Source organism: Hoplias malabaricus, chromosome 15 (genome assembly GCF_029633855.1).
Source record: "Hoplias malabaricus isolate fHopMal1 chromosome 15, fHopMal1.hap1, whole genome shotgun sequence".
NCBI lineage: Eukaryota > Metazoa > Chordata > Actinopteri > Characiformes > Erythrinidae > Hoplias > Hoplias malabaricus.
Window position 1 is genome coordinate 10,283,221 of NC_089814.1, and position 20,762 is coordinate 10,303,982.

General features: G+C 40.9%; 1 protein-coding gene across 1 annotated transcript in view; it reads left to right on the plus strand.

The window, feature by feature from the left end:
* sfswap (splicing factor SWAP) overlaps nucleotides 1-20,762 on the plus strand; it is a 112,263-nt gene that overhangs the window by 56,541 nt on the left and 34,960 nt on the right. The window contains exon 13 of the mRNA XM_066645883.1: nucleotides 2,977-3,161. Within this exon, the coding sequence (XP_066501980.1) occupies nucleotides 2,977-3,161 (185 nt within the window). The remainder of the gene's footprint in view (nucleotides 1-2,976; nucleotides 3,162-20,762) is intronic.

Sequence of the window (20,762 nt, forward strand, 5' to 3'; positions counted from 1 at the left end):
GCACTAGGCTGTAAAAGTTTTGAAAATTAAATAGTGGCCATATATTTGTCTAGAAAAAAGGAAGATTTTTTTCCCCTCATGGTTGAGCGCCTTTAAATCTTGATCTGTGTGGTGTTTATTGCATTATTGTGGGATTGAATTTTGCACATCATTAACTAAAGGAAGATGATGCACAGCGGACTATATATGTGTGTGTGTCTGTGTATACATGAAGTTGTATTTAAAAAGCACTGGGGTCTCAGTCTGAGCACCCTTCAAAATGAGTTGGAGATGAGGATGAGGATGTGAGCTAGAACAGAGTAGCATTCTATGAAAAAATAAGTACATACGCAAGAAAAATACATACGGCTGCAGTTTCTCGAGACTCTTGTCTTGTCTACCTCCATCGACTGCCAGAGGTTTCATAAGGAGAAATGCGTCATCACCATGCAGCCTAAGGTCAGTGTGCAGAAACCAGCCAATATTAGGGACTTAAGATCAAATCTAACCTAACCACAAACCCACACAAGGATCACAAGAGGTATTGGTCGTATGAAGTTGGAAGTGTGTGTACTGAAGACAAGAGAGTTCTTCATAATCTTAAACTTTAAGCTCATGTGCAGCTGCTCCAGGATCCACACAGTGGATGCCCCTTAAATGAACTGAATTCACTTGTTATCGAGTGTCTGCTGCTGCGTATATCGTATCTGTGCAGTGCCATTAGAAATAATGTCCCATACACTGCTCCTGTGTTCGAGTACAAGTTTTCTCATTTTAGTTGTTGAGATATTTTTATATAAAACGATCCTGCCTTTCTCTCTGGATGGATGATGTGAGTGTGCATTACAGAAGCAGAATTTGGAAGCTGTAGTCCTGTGTGTGTCGTAGACTTGGCTGCTGAGACCCAGTGAAGGTGCTGATGTTGAATGAGCCAATTGCTTTTAATTGGATTGATCAGGACCAATTAGTAAAGTGCATATATGTGCTCTCTTCATTAGCTAATTTGGCCGTGGATCATGTGTGTTTGATCACTGGCCAAGTTGTAACTCTGATTTGTTCTGGAAGTCTGTATCACCCTAAGAACTGTTGGTTTCCGTTATTGGTGCCTGGTTTATGCACTCGCTTTTTAGGGCCAGTCCAGAAGTCCACAACTTACTAAATCAACTCTATTGAACGCAGGAAAGCAGGTTACTAACTTTACCACCAGGAAGCGGAGTTTGACGTCTCTATAAACCTTTGCACTGGTGTATTTCATTGTGGATTTGTAATGGTTTTATGACATGTTTACGATACAGACTCTTGAATTCAGTTCTGTCTAACTGATACTGAAAGTATCTTACCTGACACGACAAGTAACATTTTAAATATTTATCAGGGATGCACAGCTTCATTGATGCAAAACACTGGATAACTCCCCTTATAGAGTTCTCTGTTGTGAGGATGCTTTATTTACTGTGTACTGAATACAGGAACAACTTTAGGCATTACGAGTAGAATTCAGATTATTTTGACTGTATCCATGATCATATACATATTTTGTTTTTTGCGTAGGAGTGTTTTTATTATACATTATTACCTACAGAGTAACCAGCAGTCGCTGCCATAGACTAGTTTTATAGCCAGGCTGTTTTAATAAATAAAAATAAATAAATATGTTGTTGTTAGGGCATGTCTGAACATGTGCCTTTTTTATTTCATCTCCTTTTTCTCGTATTCTTGTTTCTGCACACTGTTCCCTTTCTCCCACCTCCTCTCCTCCTCGCTGCCCTTTTCATCTGCTGAGTGCGATTGAGCTACGAGTGTGTTCTCTCAGCCGTAGTATTCATAGTGTTTAATATGATGCTGCATGGCAGGAGGCCTATTTTTAGAAAAAGAAAGATAGGGACAGTGTTTTCCTCTGCTTGTGTAATGTAGTGACTTATGTTGAGGCGCACTTCCGTCGAACAAACTGCAGAAACACACGAATGCTCTGCCCACTCAAGCTTAGCTAAGCCGGGCTATTGTCAAACTCAAGTTCCACCTACAAGTCCATCTTTGCTTTGCCAGACAGCTATTTCGGGCTCAGTCAGAAATCTCCCCAGCTGCCAGGCAGAGGGTTTGAAACGCAACACACCCGCTGTCTGCTTTCCATGCTAATAAACGTTGTCAGTCATTAACTGCCCATTGTCCTCTTTCTGTCAGTCCCGTCCGGAGGTTTCAGAAGATGCTTTGAGAACTGTGAAGCTTTACCACGAGGATCAAACACAACAGCAGCGTCTTCCACTATCTAAACAGCCCTGTGTTCAGTGCCTGTTTGTTTAAAGGGAAATGCACCTCACCTAATGAGGCTCACTGACATTTATTTATTTATTTTTATCTTGAGTAATATTTTAATGCTATTTCACAGTAGATGTGTGTTGATGCGTATGTGATCAGTTACTATACAGTGCCAGTCAGACTTCAGAAACATTTTGGCTGGCTTCTGCCTTCATTTTATATCCGTATATTAACAATTAATTGTGGACCAATGACAATAATCAGCGTAAATGTATTTCCTTAATATATCTCCCAAGTATAATCACCAGCTCTTTGCATATTCCCCTATAAATAAAGACCATATAAGAATAGGCTCATGTGCATGAGTCCTAAAGACACAGAAACACAAACAGCCTGTTCATTAAAATAAATTTTTTAAAGCTGAGAAAGAACAGACTCTAATTTCTCCCTAAGTAACTGCCATTATTTACAAAGTTTTTTGCTGTAAATGGATAGATAACACCACCTGCTACAAAAGCTTGGTTCAGAAACAGATTACCTGAAGGCAGATACTCAGGTAGGACTTTCTGCAGACAAAAGCTGATAAAATGGTATGTTTTGGAATGCCAGTGGAGGAGTTTGTTTTGTGGGTCCATGGTTTGCAGATTGATTTAAATGTAATACACATTTGAAAATATACATCCAGTAAAGCACTTTCCTTTTGGCCTGGGTTTATCTAACTCTGTTGTCTTCCTTCTGCAGCCAAACAAAAGCTGGAGGACCGCTTGGCTGTAGCTGCAAGGGAGAAGCTGGCTCAGGCCTTGAAGGAGTCGAAGGAGAAGCAACTCCAGGCTGAGCGCAAGAGGAAGGCAGCGCTGTTCCTGCAGACCCTGCGTGGCCCAGAACCTGAGATCAAACGAGCTGATGAACCCTCCGTACCAGCTGAGGTGAGTCTGCGTGGGGGGTGGGAGTGGAAAAATATATATGCACATATATATGAGGGTTTGTGTGTGTGTGTCCTGCCCTATCCACTATAAAGCACTGTTGTGTTTCAGTTGCTGTCAGTTACGTCCCTCTGTATGGACCTAATGCACAAGTGCTTCACTCACATTTCCAGTAACGTAAATATTCCGTTCAGATTTTCTGAGAAGTAGATGCTTCTTCAAAGTGTTTAGTTGTTAGTTTTGGCCTTTTATTCTACTGGTCTTTCTGCCAGATTTCATTTCCACACAGGCCCTGAAGATCATTTCCTTACGGTCTCTATAGAGCAACCATTTTTAAATGAACACTATTGATTTTACTTGTTGGTGGAGGAGGGAAATAAAATTAATTGTTACTGTAATACAATACTCATCACAGACTGTTCTATTTGTCCCTTTTTCGATAGCAGAGATAAGATTTGTAAAGCTGTAGTCTATCCCTTCTGTGCCACTGAGGCTCTTTTATGAACTTAACAGAGAAGGAATCAGGGTGTTATTTACCTTTTCTGACAGCAGTGTAGTCTCCAAGGCTGTGTTTGAGAGTGTGTGCACGTGTGTTTGTGTGTGCTACCATTTACCACCCTGCAAGATCTCTGCTAGAGGCACAAAATGTTAAACTAAGGACACAACTAACCAAAACACAAGATTCTGCTTTGCTCAAAGCTTCAGCATAGTTCCGCAACTTTTAAGAAGCCTTTAGAGAAAAATCTACTTTACCGTTTCCCCTGAATAATAGCCCCGAATGTAATTGATCAGCCAATAGACTTTAGATCATGTTGGTCTTTATGAACTGGAGCTACAAGGTTTGCAGCATATAAACACTAAAATCAATAAGCAAAAACCCTTCTCTTGCTCTTCTCACACTGTATCCAGGTCTTCATTAAGTACATGCTGGTTTCTAAATGTAGTTTAGAGCTCTGTATGTGTGCGACCTTCAGAATTTTGCTGGATACAATTGACAGACATTATAGACAACAGCAATGTTGGACCAGCGTCTGCCTCCCCTTTACATCACAGATTACATTAACAATTTCTGCTGTTCCTTTATACGAATAGCTGTTTATTTTAAATTTTCTAACCGAAGCTGAAATCTGAAATGTAATCCATCATCCTTGTGTCTCCATGACATTCATGCATATGTATTGGAGGCAGTATTCAGCACAGCACCTGTCTAAAATAACAACCTGAAGCTTTCAGCTTAACAAGAGGTTCTGTCCTTTACATCATTTTACCAAGCCTTAGTGATATTGACTATGACCCGGATATGTTTTGAGAAGGTTAAGAAAAGTCTTGGGGATGTATTTGTAAAAAATACATATACAGTGGAACCTCTACGTACGAACTTGATCCGTTCCGTGACAACCCCCTCCCCACCCCCACCCCCCCGGAAGGCACACTTTTTGCACTGATATATGTTTACAAAACTCTCAAATTAGTATTGTATTGTATTAGTAAAAAAAATACATGTAGCGTTACTAAAAATAAAAAAGAAATAAAGTGGTAACAGTAATAAAAAAGAAATAAAAGTTGTAAGTGGTTACACATCGCTACCTTGAAGTCGTGACGACTGGCTGGAGGAGTAACACAGGCACTGGCTGTATGACGGGAGGTGGGGGGTGGGTGGAATAATGGAGAGTAGGCGGGTGAATGTGGGGAGACGAATCGTAGATACGGCTTAACTTAGCACGAATTTCGATGTCTGCTATTTACACTAATGCTAAATTGCTAAAACTACAATTTGCTAATGTTAAACGCTCACTCAAGTCAGGGCGCGCTGGGAGACTCGCCTATTGGGATTAGTGGTCATTTCCAGCTGCCGGCTCTGCGGAGGCTCGGATTCGTTTCTAGAGTCATGGTTCGTTGGTGGAGGCAAAAAATATCCGAATGCCCGGTTCGTATCTTGGAAAGTTCGTTAGTATAGGCGTTCGTTAGTAGAGGTTCCACTGTATTTAAGTAAGTATTTACTGTGTTTGTTAAAAATATTAGCATCATATCTCCAGTGCCAGACTTGAGAAGAGTTTGGACATCAAACATGTCTTGACTGATTGATGGGGACAGTGGAAAATGCTGTAAATTAAATTTTTCGTCAAGCCATTTGTTTAGGAACTCACAAACACATTATCCTGAATTTTCCACTGTTCTTGTGGCCCACTGGGGGACTATGTTGGTGTGCTAGAGAGTGAGTGGAAGTTTCCCTGCTCAGTCTGCTGGGATTGAGATGGCGGTTGGTGCATATACTCTATCTTTAATGGCGACAGCATCAATGTGCAGCTCAAATTTCCCTTGGCAGTGTCTACAGGCTCATAACACTGGTCTTCTTCCAGCTGAAAGTTTGCAGCATTGTGTCCGGGGATGCCTATATGTGAGAGGAAAAGAAAAAGAAGGAAGGCAAGAAAAGTAGTGCAGTGAAAGCACTCGCGTTGCTCCCCTCCATAGGCACCCAGCTCTCTGCTGTATTAACATGCTCAATGGAGCGGCAAATCAGCAGTAGCAGCTGGCCATTGCAGCCCTGCCTCCTCAGGGCCTTTACCTGAGTCTCTCTCTCTCAAACACACACACACACTTTACACTCGCCAGGTTGACCTCACTCCTTTTACACTTGCATCATCTTTAGCTTTCACCACCCTTTCGATTGCTTTCACACCTTTGTAGACAACCTGCGACCTGCTTTTGTGTATTAGCTCAGATTTTGCTCTGAACCAGTTATTACGTTTACATAGTACGTTTTTGCCTTTTCTCATCTTACAGATATAGACGAATGTATTATTCGGAGTCTTATTGGTGTGGCACAGTGTGGGAGGGAATTGAACCCCAATTTTAAAGGTAGAAGGCAGAGATATTGGAATCAATGAATATAACACATCCATTGCCACACACACTATTGCGCTGGGGCAGTGAACACACGCACGCACAGTGGGCAGCCACCCTGACGGCCTGGTGAGTGTTTGGGGGCATGTTAGGTGCCTTGCTCAAGGGCATCTCAGCCATGGACTAAGGGAGAAGGGCAGCATTCTGTTTTTCGCCCTCGATTTTACTGCCGGTCACGGGAATCTAACCAGTGACTGTTAGTGTCTATATATACACCCATTTTAGTCTTTGTTCTTTTTCACAGCTGTGCGGTTTGTTTGCTTATCGGATTACAGTGGGATATAAAGCAGCGGCGTCCAACTCCACTCTTTGCTCTCACTTATCTGAATGAGTGAGCTTGGTGCTGGTGTGCTTTGACGGTGCTGCTGGTGAGTGAGCTGTGTCAGTGTCAGGCACTGCAGTCTCCTGAAGGCCTGATTTATGCCACCTTATTTGCCCGCCTGTAAATATGGATGTCTGGTGCTTTTATCTGCTAAGTGGATTGCACTGAGCCTGTTGTGTCGCTTCAAGGCTCCTCCACGTCTCCAATGTAAATCTTCTCCTTAGAGCGATCAGTCTTCCTTTAAGGCTCCCTCACGACTGCCGCATCTCTCTTCCCATCTCTCACTCTGCCTCCATCTCCTCCCTCTGAGTCAGCGGCAAATGATTCCAGCAGTTTTATTTATTTATTTATTTTAAGGTCTGCTGCTGCTGCTGCCGGTTTGCCCTCATTAGAAGTACCTCCGTTTTCTCCACTATCTCACACTCTCGCTTCCCAGGATGCAGGATGCTTAGATCATAGACGCAGGTGGCAGGGAAACGACACACACAACGTATGTGTGTGTGTGTGTGTGGCTTCAGGGCTTTGAACATTCCACCACTAGAGAGTGGTCATGCTAAAATGGTACTCATTTTAATGTTTGATGCAATTTGGGGTTCAGAAGTTGAGCCGATTTTTAATATTTCATGAGTTAAAATGACTTTGAATTTACAATAATAACGTCTGCTCTAATGATATCTACACAGATTGGTTTTCGCTGGAAAAGTTTCACTTTTTTTCAGTGCCTGCCTCATTAACCCTCTCCCAAAATAAAACCAAGGAATCCCTCAGAATGTCTAAGCCATTTCATTATCAATAATGAACATCTGAAAACATATTTGATTTATTTTTTTTAAATACATAATTTTTATATATATATATTTTTTTAAACCAGCTAGGTTCTGTCTGATATTGTAAAAACTCTGAACTCTGAAATGCTTGAACTACACTAGAGTGGTGGAGAAGCAAATGTCTTCTAAATCATTTTCAGCCAAAAAAAAAAAAAAAACAACGAGCAAAAGAGAAACTAGGCAAGTCTAGTTTTGTCGGATCGATATTAGCCATTGTCACAGAGGTGTTTCTTTGTTTACATATGGTTTTTAGTATGTGATTGTGTTGTACTGAAAATATGGAGGGCAGATAGGTAAGAAATACAGAAATGAAAAAAGGAGCACAAATTTTGTTCATAATATTTAAATATATAGAGAGTAAAACACGTGAAGTATAAGGAGGCTGTGCACAGCTATATGGAGTTTTATAAACACACTAATTCTACAAACCCACGTGAAACATGACAAATCTAGCAGTCATCCTCTCTCTGTAAGATGTAATACGTATGTAAATGTTGCCGAGTACTAACACAGAGCCAAATACAGCCTCAGAACCATCCACAAACTGAGCGCACAAACTATGATTCAGACTCTGTTCCCGCTGAAGAACCTGTTGTTCTTTGGTTCCAGTTGAGAACAAATTTTTCTCATTCACAAACCAGTTTATGTCAGTGGAAACCTGCTGAAAAGAATTGGAATGTGAAATATAGCTGAACTAACAATAGAAGGTGTACTAGCGCCACATTAAACTCTCTCTGTGAAATACAGCTAAACTAACAGTTCCTGCTCGCGCATCCACGTTTCAACATTTCAAGTCAGTCAGTAAGCAAAAATGCCTCTTCTAGGCCGGCACGGTAGGCGGTCCAGCAAAAAAGAGAGCATGACAGTTGTATTGGAGCTGGGTAAAGGCTGCTATACAGCGAATAAAAGGTGCATTGTGGTGTATCAGTACAAAACACAGTGCACTTTTATTGACTGTTCTTTTGTGATACTGACGATGATAATGGAACTCCCTCACCACTCACCATAGAAACAAATTCGCAAGTCATGTACTTGTTTTTGGCTGACCAGCTGAGCATGAGCTTCAGGCTTTATAGATCTATTGTACAACAATTGACAGTGGTGTACAGGCATTGGACCTTCAACCCTGAGGAGCTTCCTCAAAGCCTATGGGGAGCAGCCTAATAATGGAGAGAGTGCTATGCTTCCTTGCTTTGGAAGAGGCATGTTTTTGCACAGCGAGCTCTTAGAATTGTGTGGGGGCTGTTTGGAGTGACTCATTGCTTGTTCTGAGCAGTTTACGGGGTGCCTAGGGGAAGCTGAAATCGAGGGAGGCTCAAAGGACTCAAAGCCCAGGTTTAAAGCACTAAAGACCTTCAGCTAGAGCCTCAATCTCAGGCTCCCCGTTCACTTTCAAGTGGAAATACAACACCGCTAAGTGTTTGATGTTTGGCAGCAGCCTGGCCTCATACTAAATGGATTTTGGCACATCTCTAATGGAAGTCGCCAAGCCCAGTAGAGAAAGGCGGGGAGTCATCTGGATGGCCAGGTGGCATTCAGCAGACAGCGGCAGAGAAGATCCAAATGCAGTACCGAGGGGACCAGGTGTGGATGAAGCACAATGCGTTTCGTTTGGACTATAGTATTCAAATAAAGAAACATGATGCAGAATAAAGTCCAAAATAGCACCTGACGCAGAGGTATTGAGATTTTTTTGTGGTAACCTTTTAGTGTAGTTCAGTAGTACATTGGAATACAGTACACTTTAGAACATGCAAATGTTTGGGTGCGCCGCACATCAATTTGATCTTCTACAAAGAACACGCATGTGCAGTGCCCATTATATCAACCAATATACACCTTCATAAATCATTATTAACACTTTTACATTAGTCTGTACGTTAGTGGGATACTGAAGGTCATAACTGAGGTGAACTCTGAGCAAAAATAAGTTCCCTTCTCATGTTTTAAGCTCTGCTGTGTTATCAGTACTGTGTTACTGTGTTATGCACCGAGTTGGAGACGAGAGTTATATAGTGCATTGTCGTTTTACCCACAAAAGTGTCATGACACAACTCAGTGTCAGGAAATATTGATATTACTTGACATTTGTGTTGTCAACTTCACATCAGTGTTCACAAACGCAGCCTTGACAGGTGATGGCTATTGGAAAAGTCCTGTTTGTTAGCTGTCATGTTGAGCTTATGAAGGTGTCTCGAACACTACCCCCCCACTGTAAGGTTTTGTCATTTTTTTTTTTTTAAATCTGTTATTTCTTCTTGTGAACCTGGGGAGAAATTTGCCCCTCTGTATCCTTATTCAGTATGAGGTTAAAGAGGAGAGTAAAAAGCAGAGTATGATTGATTTATACAGCAGCTTTTTTTTTAAGCAGAAGGCATGTTCTTCCATGACTGTGATAATAGATGTCCTTTATGGAGGGCTGAAAGGCTTTTTTAACGGTGATCAGAGCGCTTTTTTTTTGTCATTTCCTCTCCTGTGCCCATTGTGGTATGCTGAATGCAGCCACTACATGAGAACGGGGACTGTGACGCGGTCCTGTGGTGATTCTTTGTAGAAATGCACTTATCCACACAGCAATGGTTAACGGTCACCTCGGCCTCAGCGCAGTTAATGACAAAAGAAAGAGCTTTACATAATCTGCATAGTGTCTTTTATAGCCTTTTTGCAAAGTGAAATATGAGAGTCACCGTGCAACACTTTGACTCCAGTGAAGGATATGCTAACCTGAAGCTCAGACTGAGTCACTCCAGGAGGAGACTCTTTTTAGGGTTACCCTTCATCTGAGTCTGTCGGTTTAAGTTCAGGTTGTTCTAGAATAAGGTGAGGAATAAAAGGAGAAGCCTGTGAGTCACTCTATCATTAAGAAGCTTTGTAAGAGACCCAAGGTCATAGCAAATGTTAACGAAACAGAAGAAAGCAGGAACATTTTCTGACTTGAACGCCTACATTAAGCCCAGAGGTTGGATTGTAATTATCTGCATTAGAAATATTCATTCATACTTGTCACACCATGTCAACCTCAATATTTCAAAAACTTCATCTTGGAAAACTAGTAATGATCTTGTAAATTTCAGGTCACATTTCGTAGGAGATTTAAAGAGCGGTGGCTTGTTTTTTCCGGGAGTGTTGCCTGCAGTGAATTACTGCGAGTGAGACTGTCATTCGTGTCACTTTTAAAATGAATGGAGCAGAAACACAAGTGTGCGTCGGCATATGGTGATATACGCATCTCTCTAAACACCGCACGACAGAATTGCCCTTCTGCTGGTATCTTGTTTTCTTGTGAGCTTTAAACGGATGCACACTGTTTAAGATGCTGTTTGAAATGCAGGCGTAGAATTAATTCATTTAGAATAGCCTCAAATATCCTGCTTAGTCTTGAAGTAGGGCTGGGCAATATTGTTTAAATATATTTCTCTGTATATATCCAATACGCTGAAGGTATCGCGGCTTGTTTTCAGTTCAGTGTAGCAAATTGCTGTATTGTGAGCAGACTACAAATTGTCACTTTTTTTAAATAAGCTTCCATGAGAGACTTTTGCATTTCATTTCTCTGTCTCTCCTTGCTTCCTCCCTCTCACAGACACACAAAACATACCTCACACACGCTTTCCCACCCATCCAGACCATTCTCCTGGATGAATGTGTGAGATATGCTTTTTGTATCTGCACAGAAAAAGAGTCATTTTCAAATGACTCTCAACCGAGTCGAAATCATTTTCAGCTTGAAATATATTTACAATATATCCATTTTTGTCTCTTTTATCACATAAGCTAAGCTAAATAGCCTGATCTTAAAAGCGAGCTTCCTTAGTTGTAAAGCCCCTTAATTAATTCTCCGCTCCTCCTTAAATGTGCAGCAGTGTGTTATGGTGGCCCTTAAGCCCCAAATGGAATTTCTGAGGTTTTTAAAAGAGAAAACTATTTAATTTTTAAAATTTAATTTAATTTTTTACATTTAAAAAAAGCAGATTAATCAGTGGTAGTTTAATTTATTGAGGTTTGGACACTGAAAGTTATTTATTTACTTCATTATCACTTCATTTTTGTCATATATATGCATTTATCTTTTACTTATTCCTTTTTATGGTTAATACCTTTTTAAGGGTTAATAGCAGTGCTTATAAAATTGAATATTGTTTTGTTAAATGTTATTTCTTGTGCTGTCCTCCCATTTTGTATGTAATTTTAAAATGGTTCCAATAGATCACTAGTAAATATAAACAGTAATATTGTAGCAGGCATATGTTGCGTGAACTTCTAGGATTATTCTACTGATGTAATTGTATGCATCAGAGGGAGTAATCATATGTTTATGAAGATTTCAAAATATTGAGATGTACTTCATCTACCACTGTATAGCCTAGACCAGTGGTTCTTGATCCAACAACCCACACACCAAAAAACAACCTATAGACCCACTGATTTGACACCATACTGTCATGGCTAACCTCCCTCAAGCATTAACCACACCATTGAATAGAAAACAACAGCTAAGATGCACAGTTCATTCATTATCTGTAAGCACTTATCCAGTTCAGGATTGCGGTGGGTCCAGAGCCTACCTGCAATCATTGTGCGCAAGGCGGGAATACAACCTGGAGGGGGCGCCAGTCCTTCACAGGGCAACACAGACACGCACACACATTCACTCACACACTCACACCTACGGACACTTTTGAGTCACCAATCCACCTACCAACGTGTGTTTTTGGACTGTGGGAGGAAACTGGAGCACCCGGAGGAAACACACACGGGCACAGGGAGAACACACCAACTCCTCACAGACAGTCACCCGGAGTGGGAATCGAACCCACAACCTCCAGGCCCCTGGAGCTGTGTGACTGTGACACTACCTGCTGCGCCACCGTGCCGCCCAGATGCACAGTTGCACATCTTTACTTTTAAGAAATACAATACAATAAAAAATCAATAAATCAATATTTAAAAGCAGTATCTGTGTGTCAGACATTCAGATGGAATGTCAGCTTTTGACCCCTCACGGTTTTTGGTGATCTGAGGGGTTGCAAACTCCCTGTTTAAGAATCACTGACCTAGAATATAGGCCACACAGCCAAGCCCTACATCCAGTGCATTCTTTCAGGGAAGGCTTAAAATGTTTCTCTATATTAGAGGAACTGTAACTTGCACTAAAGAGCCATTAAATACAATGAGACATACACATTGGTGCCAAGCAGCTCTAGAATGTTAACTGCAGTAAGAACTAAGACGCTCCAATACAAATTTAACAAAAAAGCAAACTGTGTGTGTGTGTGTGTGTGTAAATATAATTTCTTTTCGTGCTCCAAGGGATGCTGGTTGAGGTGGTGACTAAATATTCCCTTCTTATCTCTTTCTCTCTCTCTCTTGCTCTGTTCAGTCAGAACATCTGCACTTGTCCAGAGCAGCTTAAGGGGGAGCAGTCACGCTGTCGAGTCGTCTTGCTCTGTGTTTCAAGCTTTCTAAAGAAACATCCAGAACAGACGTTGTGACAGGCTACTTTAAGTCACTGTAAACAGTTTTATTCCAGAACCTAAAGAGCTTGGAATTTATCAGCTTTACAGGACAGGTACTAAAGGGCCATGGCTCCTCAACTACAGCTAGCTTTATGGTCACTACTTAAGGTAATGAGCTGCCTTTTCTTTAAACATAGAGCTTTCTCTCACTCCGTCAATATTGTGACTTGCATTGCTGTAGAATGTGCAGGAATAAAAGTCCCCCTATATCACACACATGAAAAGTCTACTAAAGTCTGTAAAAGAGTTTAAGTGCTTGCTTGGTGTAAATTACCAAACAAAACACACTGACTGAAACACTTCATTAGATGTAATGAGAGCAAGTGTGTTCAAAACACTTCAAGCAAGAAGACTTCAAGAAAGATCATTTGAACTTGATGAGACTCAAGTTAGCATCTATTCGCCAGCTTTAACTGCTGTTTTATTCAAACACTTACTGTCACTTTAAAGTCTGCAGCAGTTACATTCAGGCGGCAGAGTGAGTAAACACAGTGGAACGGGGAGGTTTGAATAAATTACTTGGAAATTTGGTAAGAAATCTGACATGGCAACTCCAGCTTTGTGATCTTTTGAGCAACAAATTCAGTGAACTTCGGCGCTATTGGCAGAAACATCAACTAAGGAGGAACGCAGAGCCCTTAATGTCGAATTACTGTGCTATTCTCTATATGTCTATTCTATATGAGCTACTAGAAGGTATTCACTTGTTTTTCATTCATTCATTCATTATTCATTCATTCATTATCTGTAAGCGCTTATCCAGTTCAGGGTCACGGTGGGTCCAGAGCCTAGCTGGAATCATTGGGCACAAGGAGGGAATACACCCTGGAGGGGGCGCCAGTCCTTCACAGGGCAACACACACTCACATTCACTCACACACTCACACCTACGGACACTTTTGAGTCACCAATCCACCTACCAACGTGTGTTTTTGGACTGTGGGAGGAAACCGGAGCACCCGGAGGAAACACACACGGACACGGGGAGAACACACCACCTCCAGGTCCCTGAAGCTGTGTGACTGCAACACTACACTTTAATGTCAATTTAAATAATATAAATGTATACTGTCGTATCACTCTATCAAAAATTGTAGCGTTCTCTATCAAATAGCTGTGGCTAGTTGTGTATTCGCAGGTGGATAGACTGCTTCAGTTGATTCTGAAGTGAGAAAATGAATGGTTACAGAGAGGCTGTGTTTGAAGCTAGTGAATGGGTGTGTATAGACTCTATGAGTTTTCTCAGATGATTATTAAGGGTTTTCAAGTCTGCTTTATTTATTTTTATTTGCTCAAAGGCATTACTTCATTCAAACCAGAATGTGTAAATGAACTTGGAAGAAGAAAACCTCGTGTTCCATTAAACAAAGTGGATTGAAACTGAAAAATACTGGCAAAGGAAGATCTAATTGTATACACTACTTTGAGGACCGTCTGGCGTAATATTACTGCTCCACTTTTTTGATAGTTTACACAGTTTAGGACAAGTATTGTTCGGATTTTGCAATGATGGCTACCAGACTTCCAGTCAGTGTTTAGTTGACCCCTGGCTCTGCAAAGCTGCATGATGCGTAGATAGGATTCTGGAGGTGTGCATTCCAGCTAATTTGGGAGCCTCTGCTTGCTACGCTTACCCATGATTCCTTTTATGATATATTATTGTTGTTGTTGTTGTTGTTTCAATTGTGCTTTTTTAACATGCTGATACTAATTAAGATCAAAAGAATCACATGGCTACCTAGATAATCTGCTGTAAGTATGGAGGGAATCCATGTCTTCCTGCTTCAAGTTTATTTATTTTTATTACCATTTCTTCTTTCAGTGTAATTTAAGATGCAGTCCTGTGCTCACTCACACCTGCACATGGTTGGGCGCTTAACAGCAGCTTAAAGAATACAATAAATGTAATGATGAATCATAATTACAGGCATTATACTAATCAATCTCAGGCTTGTGATGATTTTGGCTTGGATTGTTTGGCTGTACTCAGTCATGCTGGAGATTATTCAGCAGGTCAGTGGTCTGTTTCTCTAAACTGGAAAGATGTGATGTAAAATAATAAAACAATGCTGTATATTGCAATGCATAGATTAGCTGATTGATCTGTTCAAAACAAGACTTAGGAAGCCTGGACCACCATCAGCTGCGTAGTTTATCATTTGCAGGTGTCTCTGGCATTTTAACAGTGGTATCTGGTATAGAGCTGTATAGCACAGCATACTTTTGGTTCTGGACTTCTCCTCTGTGCTCTCTGCCATCTCCTGGAGTTGTGCCATCAGTAGCACATCTTATTTAATGTAATGAAGCACTGCTTAGCTAGACCAGAATTTGAATGATATTCGCAATTTACACCAGGCTGCCAGCTGGAGAGGTTCAGAAGTGATTATTATGAAACATTGGCACATTTTGTATACTTTAAAATTATTATCATAATATGCGCTTTATATTGTACTTTAATAATATAAATAATGATAATCGTTTTCCAAGAAAAATACTAGTTACTTTTTTAAAGTAGCTTTTTCAAACACAGTTTTTAAAGTAGCTTTTTAAATATAGTGTTGTCAGATTTTGATTAGCAATTAAGCCACAAAATTTGAAACCCCTTAGACTTTTATAAGTCACTTTAGAATAAACTTCAGAATAATAAGGCTTCTTGGATTCAGAGGTATATGATAATTCAGTAAAAAGCTCAACAGAAAGAGTAACTTTATATTTAAGATAGCTACCCAATCAGGGAAAGAAACCCTAGTCTTCGGTTCTTAATGTTTCAACATGTTTTTGTTTTATTTCACTGTTTTCTTACCTGAAATGGGATGTTTTAATTATATAAATGTATTACTTATAGCTACCTTTTTGCCTTGTAGATGACCTAGTTTTAATTTATTTTCACTTCAGATAGTTTAAAAAAAAACATATTTGACCAGAAGTTTTGCAGACGACTGTTGCGGGGCCCAGAGTTCACAGCCAGCCAGTGAGGTGTTGCACTGTGACATGTTTACACAAACTCCAGGCAGACAGATGTGTTAGAGCTGATAAATGTGCGCTCATGCATCTGGTCGCTTGTTGGCTCAGTGGCACAGAGACACGCAGAGCCGAACTGAGCAGAGCAGCTTGTTGCTGAGTGTCTCTGGTGTGTGTGTGTGTGTGTGCCCACGCTGAGCTCTGTGCTTCTCTGCTTTCTTTCCATAACACAGTCTGCCCGTTACGACCCACACATCAGCCTGGCTTAACAGATTGAAGAGCTGGAACTGATTTCTGTATTTTAAAACTAGACATTCTGACTACTACTACATTTTTAACCACTTTTATATCCTCCTGGGCCATTGCCCAGAGGTCCAGCTCCTCCCCAGATGTTCTCAAGCCAAAATCTGGTTTGTGTATGACCACTTCAGACCCCAATAGCCAAAGACGCCTGTGGAATCACTTGTGGGATATGTTGTATGTTTTATTATAGGATTTGACTTTTATGACCATGCCTGAGCTCTAATGAAAGCACCAGAACCACGCAGGGCAGGCTGCAGAAGTAAGAAATATGTGAAATGTAGGGAATTTTTTTTCTTATTAGAAAAGCCTTTTGTCGTCCCCATACACCACCCACTTCATCTCCATGCAATGAAATGGAACGGTAGCGGAGAACGGAATGGAAGGGGCCTGAGGAAATGGGACTCTGAGTGTTTAGGGTGCTCAGTCACGTGCCTGCCTACGCTGCCTCTAATTAGTTTATATGTAAAGCCGTGCAAAAGCTTTAAGAGCGCACTATAACTCTTATCCCGACCTCAGTGGAATAAATTGGGAGCGGATTAGTTCTCAGCCAAAAGTAGGATTCGACCTCAGCTTAGGAATTGTTTTCACCAGGGAGCATTTATAATGAGAGGGACGGGTTCCATGTGTCATGAGAAACGTCCTAATAGCCATGGATATTAGGATTAGATAATTTCTTCTATTGGTGAAAGAAGCCTTTTAATGTGCTCTGAGTTCAGCACAGAGATTCAATATATCAGAAAATGTGTAAAAATGTAGCTGTCTGGAACTATTTCCTGTAACGTTAATTAGACACGTGATTTATAATCACTATATTTATAAAGGCCACATTCGGTATAAGGATAAAATGTGTTCTTAAGAAATGACTGAAAGCCTGTTAAATCATTTTTAGGAGATTTGTATTGATGCACAATTAGTATCAGAGAAAATTTGAATTCACCCATTCCTACCACGAAAGCATGAGATCAGTAATCGTCTGATTTATTCTCTGATCATTTTCACGCTTGAGTTTTCGGTGCGGTTTTACACAACTCCTCAGCCAATCAGAAGGGGTGACCAATTTTGTGCAATGAAATTGTTACTGCCGCTCCTGCCCTCGGTTTCTTTGTTTGAGAAGAGCAGGGCGAACACACACAGATCCAGCAGCCTCAGATCATGAGGAGTGAAAGTAAAAACAATATAATTGGCCAGTTAGGCTTTTAAAGTGTTACTTTAAAATACAAATAACTTTTCTGTAATACTTTTTTTGTAACAAAGGTAATTGTATTAACATTAAGTGTTGCTACATTTTATTAATTTTAAAACGCATTTTTGCAAGTTAAAGAGCAAGAAATGTATGAAACGTACTGCATTTAAAAAGACAAAGAAAACTACTAATGAACAATGATGCCCCACTAGAGATTTGAATGTGCTCATTTTGTATGTCTGCCTTAAGTAAGTCAATGAAAATGTTATATTAATTGAATTAAAGATCAAATTTAGTACTTTACACAAAAAAGAAAACCTACAGGTGCTAGTACGCTGCTCTGTGGTGTACTGATATTTCAACACTTGGCTGTTTCATTTGCATCATCTGTCTGTGTGTGTCCTTGTGTGCATGACTGCTTGGTGCATACGTGCTCGTGCACCCCAGCTTAGGAATAACGTCGGATGCAGCTGCCGTCTTTTGCAGCATTTCCTCTGGTTGATTAACTGAAGCGAACATTTAGATGCGACTCAGGCTTTCACTCAGTCTGTTGACACAAATAATGCTGGGCTCGGAATAAACAAACAGAATGTAATCATTAAAGTTATATTTTTCACCTTGAGTGTACTCAGTCTAATTAAGGAAAGTGTGTGCCTGCAAAAAATGGTTCTGCCAGCTGGCTGCCTTGTGGTCTCTACTTTGATGAGTATAGGCATAAATTGTTCACAGTGAACGGCTGGCCCTCCAGCTGCCCTTGCGTCCTGGACATCGATGTACCTTGGTCATCAATCTCAACCAAGTCCTTTATTGATACGGCCTTTGCTTTCGTCTCGTTTCTCATTATGAGCTTTCCGTTATTAACTCAAATACAGAGGTCGTTACTCTCAGTGGACTTCTCCTCCTCCTCACCCCCCCAATTATCCTCTTCCTCCCCCACACCATTTCAAACACTGGAGAAATACTTATGACTCAAATGCTGGACTCTCAAGAGTGACTGCTGTTTTTCCCTCAGCAAGTTGTCTTCTATCTCTCTTGCTGTTCCATTGCTCCTTGAGACAATTACAACTGGAATTATAGCAACGGAGGTTGGTTAATTAGTTTAACTAAAGCACTGCCATGTCTGCGGTGACTCAGATGTATAGAAAAAGGAAAATTAGGCCAGATATAACCATCATAGGCCTTCTAGTTTGAAGCCTATAATTTATAGCTTTGCTCTGTGTAATCCTTTCAGTTGAATTTAAATTGAACTTAAATTGGCTCTGACATACTTTGGTCAAAATACCACAAGGATCCAGTGCCACAGGACTGTTCTCCCAGTCTCTGTTTTAGATGAGAATGAGGCACTGTTTAGCCCAGCACAAGAACATAGCAGCGAGGAGCTAGTGAGCAGCAGCTCTTGCTTTCATAGATTTTTGCTCATTTCTTTCTTCTCCATTCTTGTTTTTGCTTAGAAGAGGCATTTTAGCTGACTGACTGAGTAGGAACTGTTAGTTCAGCCATATTTTCACAGAGAGAACTTAAGGTGGTGCAACTACACTGTCTGTTAGTTCAGCCATATTTCTCATTTCAAGTCGTGAACTATATTTGGAACGTTCAGCGTGTTTCCACGATATAAACTGGTTCATGAATAAGATAAAATTCATCCCCAGCGTGAACCAAAGAACAGTAGATTCTTCAGTGCAAACCGTGGCTTTATAATAGGAAATAAGACAGGAACATGCTCTGTTTGTGTGTTTCTGGGGCTGCGTTTCCAGAGCCTCAGCTCGGCATTGGTTAGTTCACAAGCTCAAGCCCCGCCCTCAGTTTCAGCTCAGTAGTTATTCCTCTTGCACTTGACCTGTGTGTTTCACTCCATTTAACCCCACCTTTATTCTCACACATAAATGCAGGTCCTGCGCTGTGATTGGAGACTCATATGATTCAAATGAATGTGCACATGCACTGAAAGAATTTTTAATAACATGTCCCCTTTAAGAATGCAGTTCACTTCCTGTCATTGACATTCAAAAATGTTATTTAGTTTGTTGCTGTTTAGCTGAGGTATTACTGTGTCTACTTTGTTTTTAAATAGCAGGTCATCCTCTCATGCCAGTAGTGTTGTTGCCTGCCTCCTCCGGTGAGCTCTCTGTCCTCTTTTCCTTTGAGGCCAGCTGTGGTGATGTGGTACACTTTGAGCTCGGACTGCTTTCCTCTGCGTCTCTCCTGGCTTAAGTGGTGTGCTTTGTGAGCAGGGTACACCCCTAGTGTCTTCCATTAGTGCTCCAGCACTCAAGGGCCATGGTGTTTGAACCTATATGTGGCACTAGCAGCATTGTTTGATGTGTCTGTTACTCAGAGAGGAGTGTGTGAGTACATGTTCATACACACACACAGTACTGGATACGCACTCGTGCCCCTGGGCCGTGCCTCCTCTCCTCCTCTGATGTATACTTTGCTCTCTAATTGATTGGGCTTTTTGTCTCTGAGCTGACACATTCTGTTCAAAAGCACCTTTCTCCTGGGAGAGGAGACCGTGTTAACAAGGCAGGCCACATTCTGGAGATGCGTTCCCCTGAAAGCACGGTGCAAAGGTGAGAGTGTGCACTTTTTTTTCCCTCTTTTTTCTCCCCCCCTGTGCTTTCATTCGTCTTTGTGAGAACGCAACAGCTCATTTCGGGGGTCATATAAGCTATTGAACTCTGAAGGATTCCTAGATCTCATCTACAGTCACCTCTTCCGACTTGACGTGCAAATGATTGTTTTTTCTTTTTCTTTTTTCCATTTATAATAAGCTGCTTTAATTCCTTTCTAGCAGAGCGTTCAAACAAACCAAGGACCTTAATCAGCTTCTTTTGTTCAACAAAATAAAGCAGCTACTGATTTTACTGTTTGCCCATATAATTTTGTGTAATTGCACTTTTAAGCCTTTGAATTGAAATGGCTCACAAGCTCGCTGCTTTTTTTATTTATTTATATTTTTTTCCACACATCACTAATTGGCTTTTCAGCTAAATTCTGATTATGGCTTTCATGATTACCCCACGGTTAAATAATCGATGGTGTGCTCTGTAAGATCCATTTCCTGCTTTATCTTCATGGGAGTCTTCCACATTTTCTGGGTGCCCTTTTTTGGCCCCACAAGGCTTTCACGAATTTCACTTAATAGAATGTTTATTGATGAAAATCTTTAAATTTTACTGCTATTTGAGCATTTACGCTGAGCAGTTAAGTGTGGCTCTCTCCTTATCCTCTTGCCCTTTCTCTCTCTCTCTCTCTCTGTCACTCTCACTAACTCATTTCCACACCGCCACTATGCAGCGTTTCCCAAACATGTGCGTTTAAGGGCAAGTTTAAAACGACAGATTTCACTTTCTCCTAAATCCCTTCATCATCCGCTGACCCCAATCAACAGAACATGTGGGAGAGACTGACAGAGTGCAGAAAGTGGCCTAATGCGTTATGCCAAGGCCGATCATATACCAGTGGACTCAGCAAATCCTTGCAACTGAGTGTAACATTTGCAGTCTGTTTTATTTTCACCCTGATACTGCACACACTATACAGTTTACACAGAATGTGTAATGACTAGGATTGGTCTAATCAGCATTT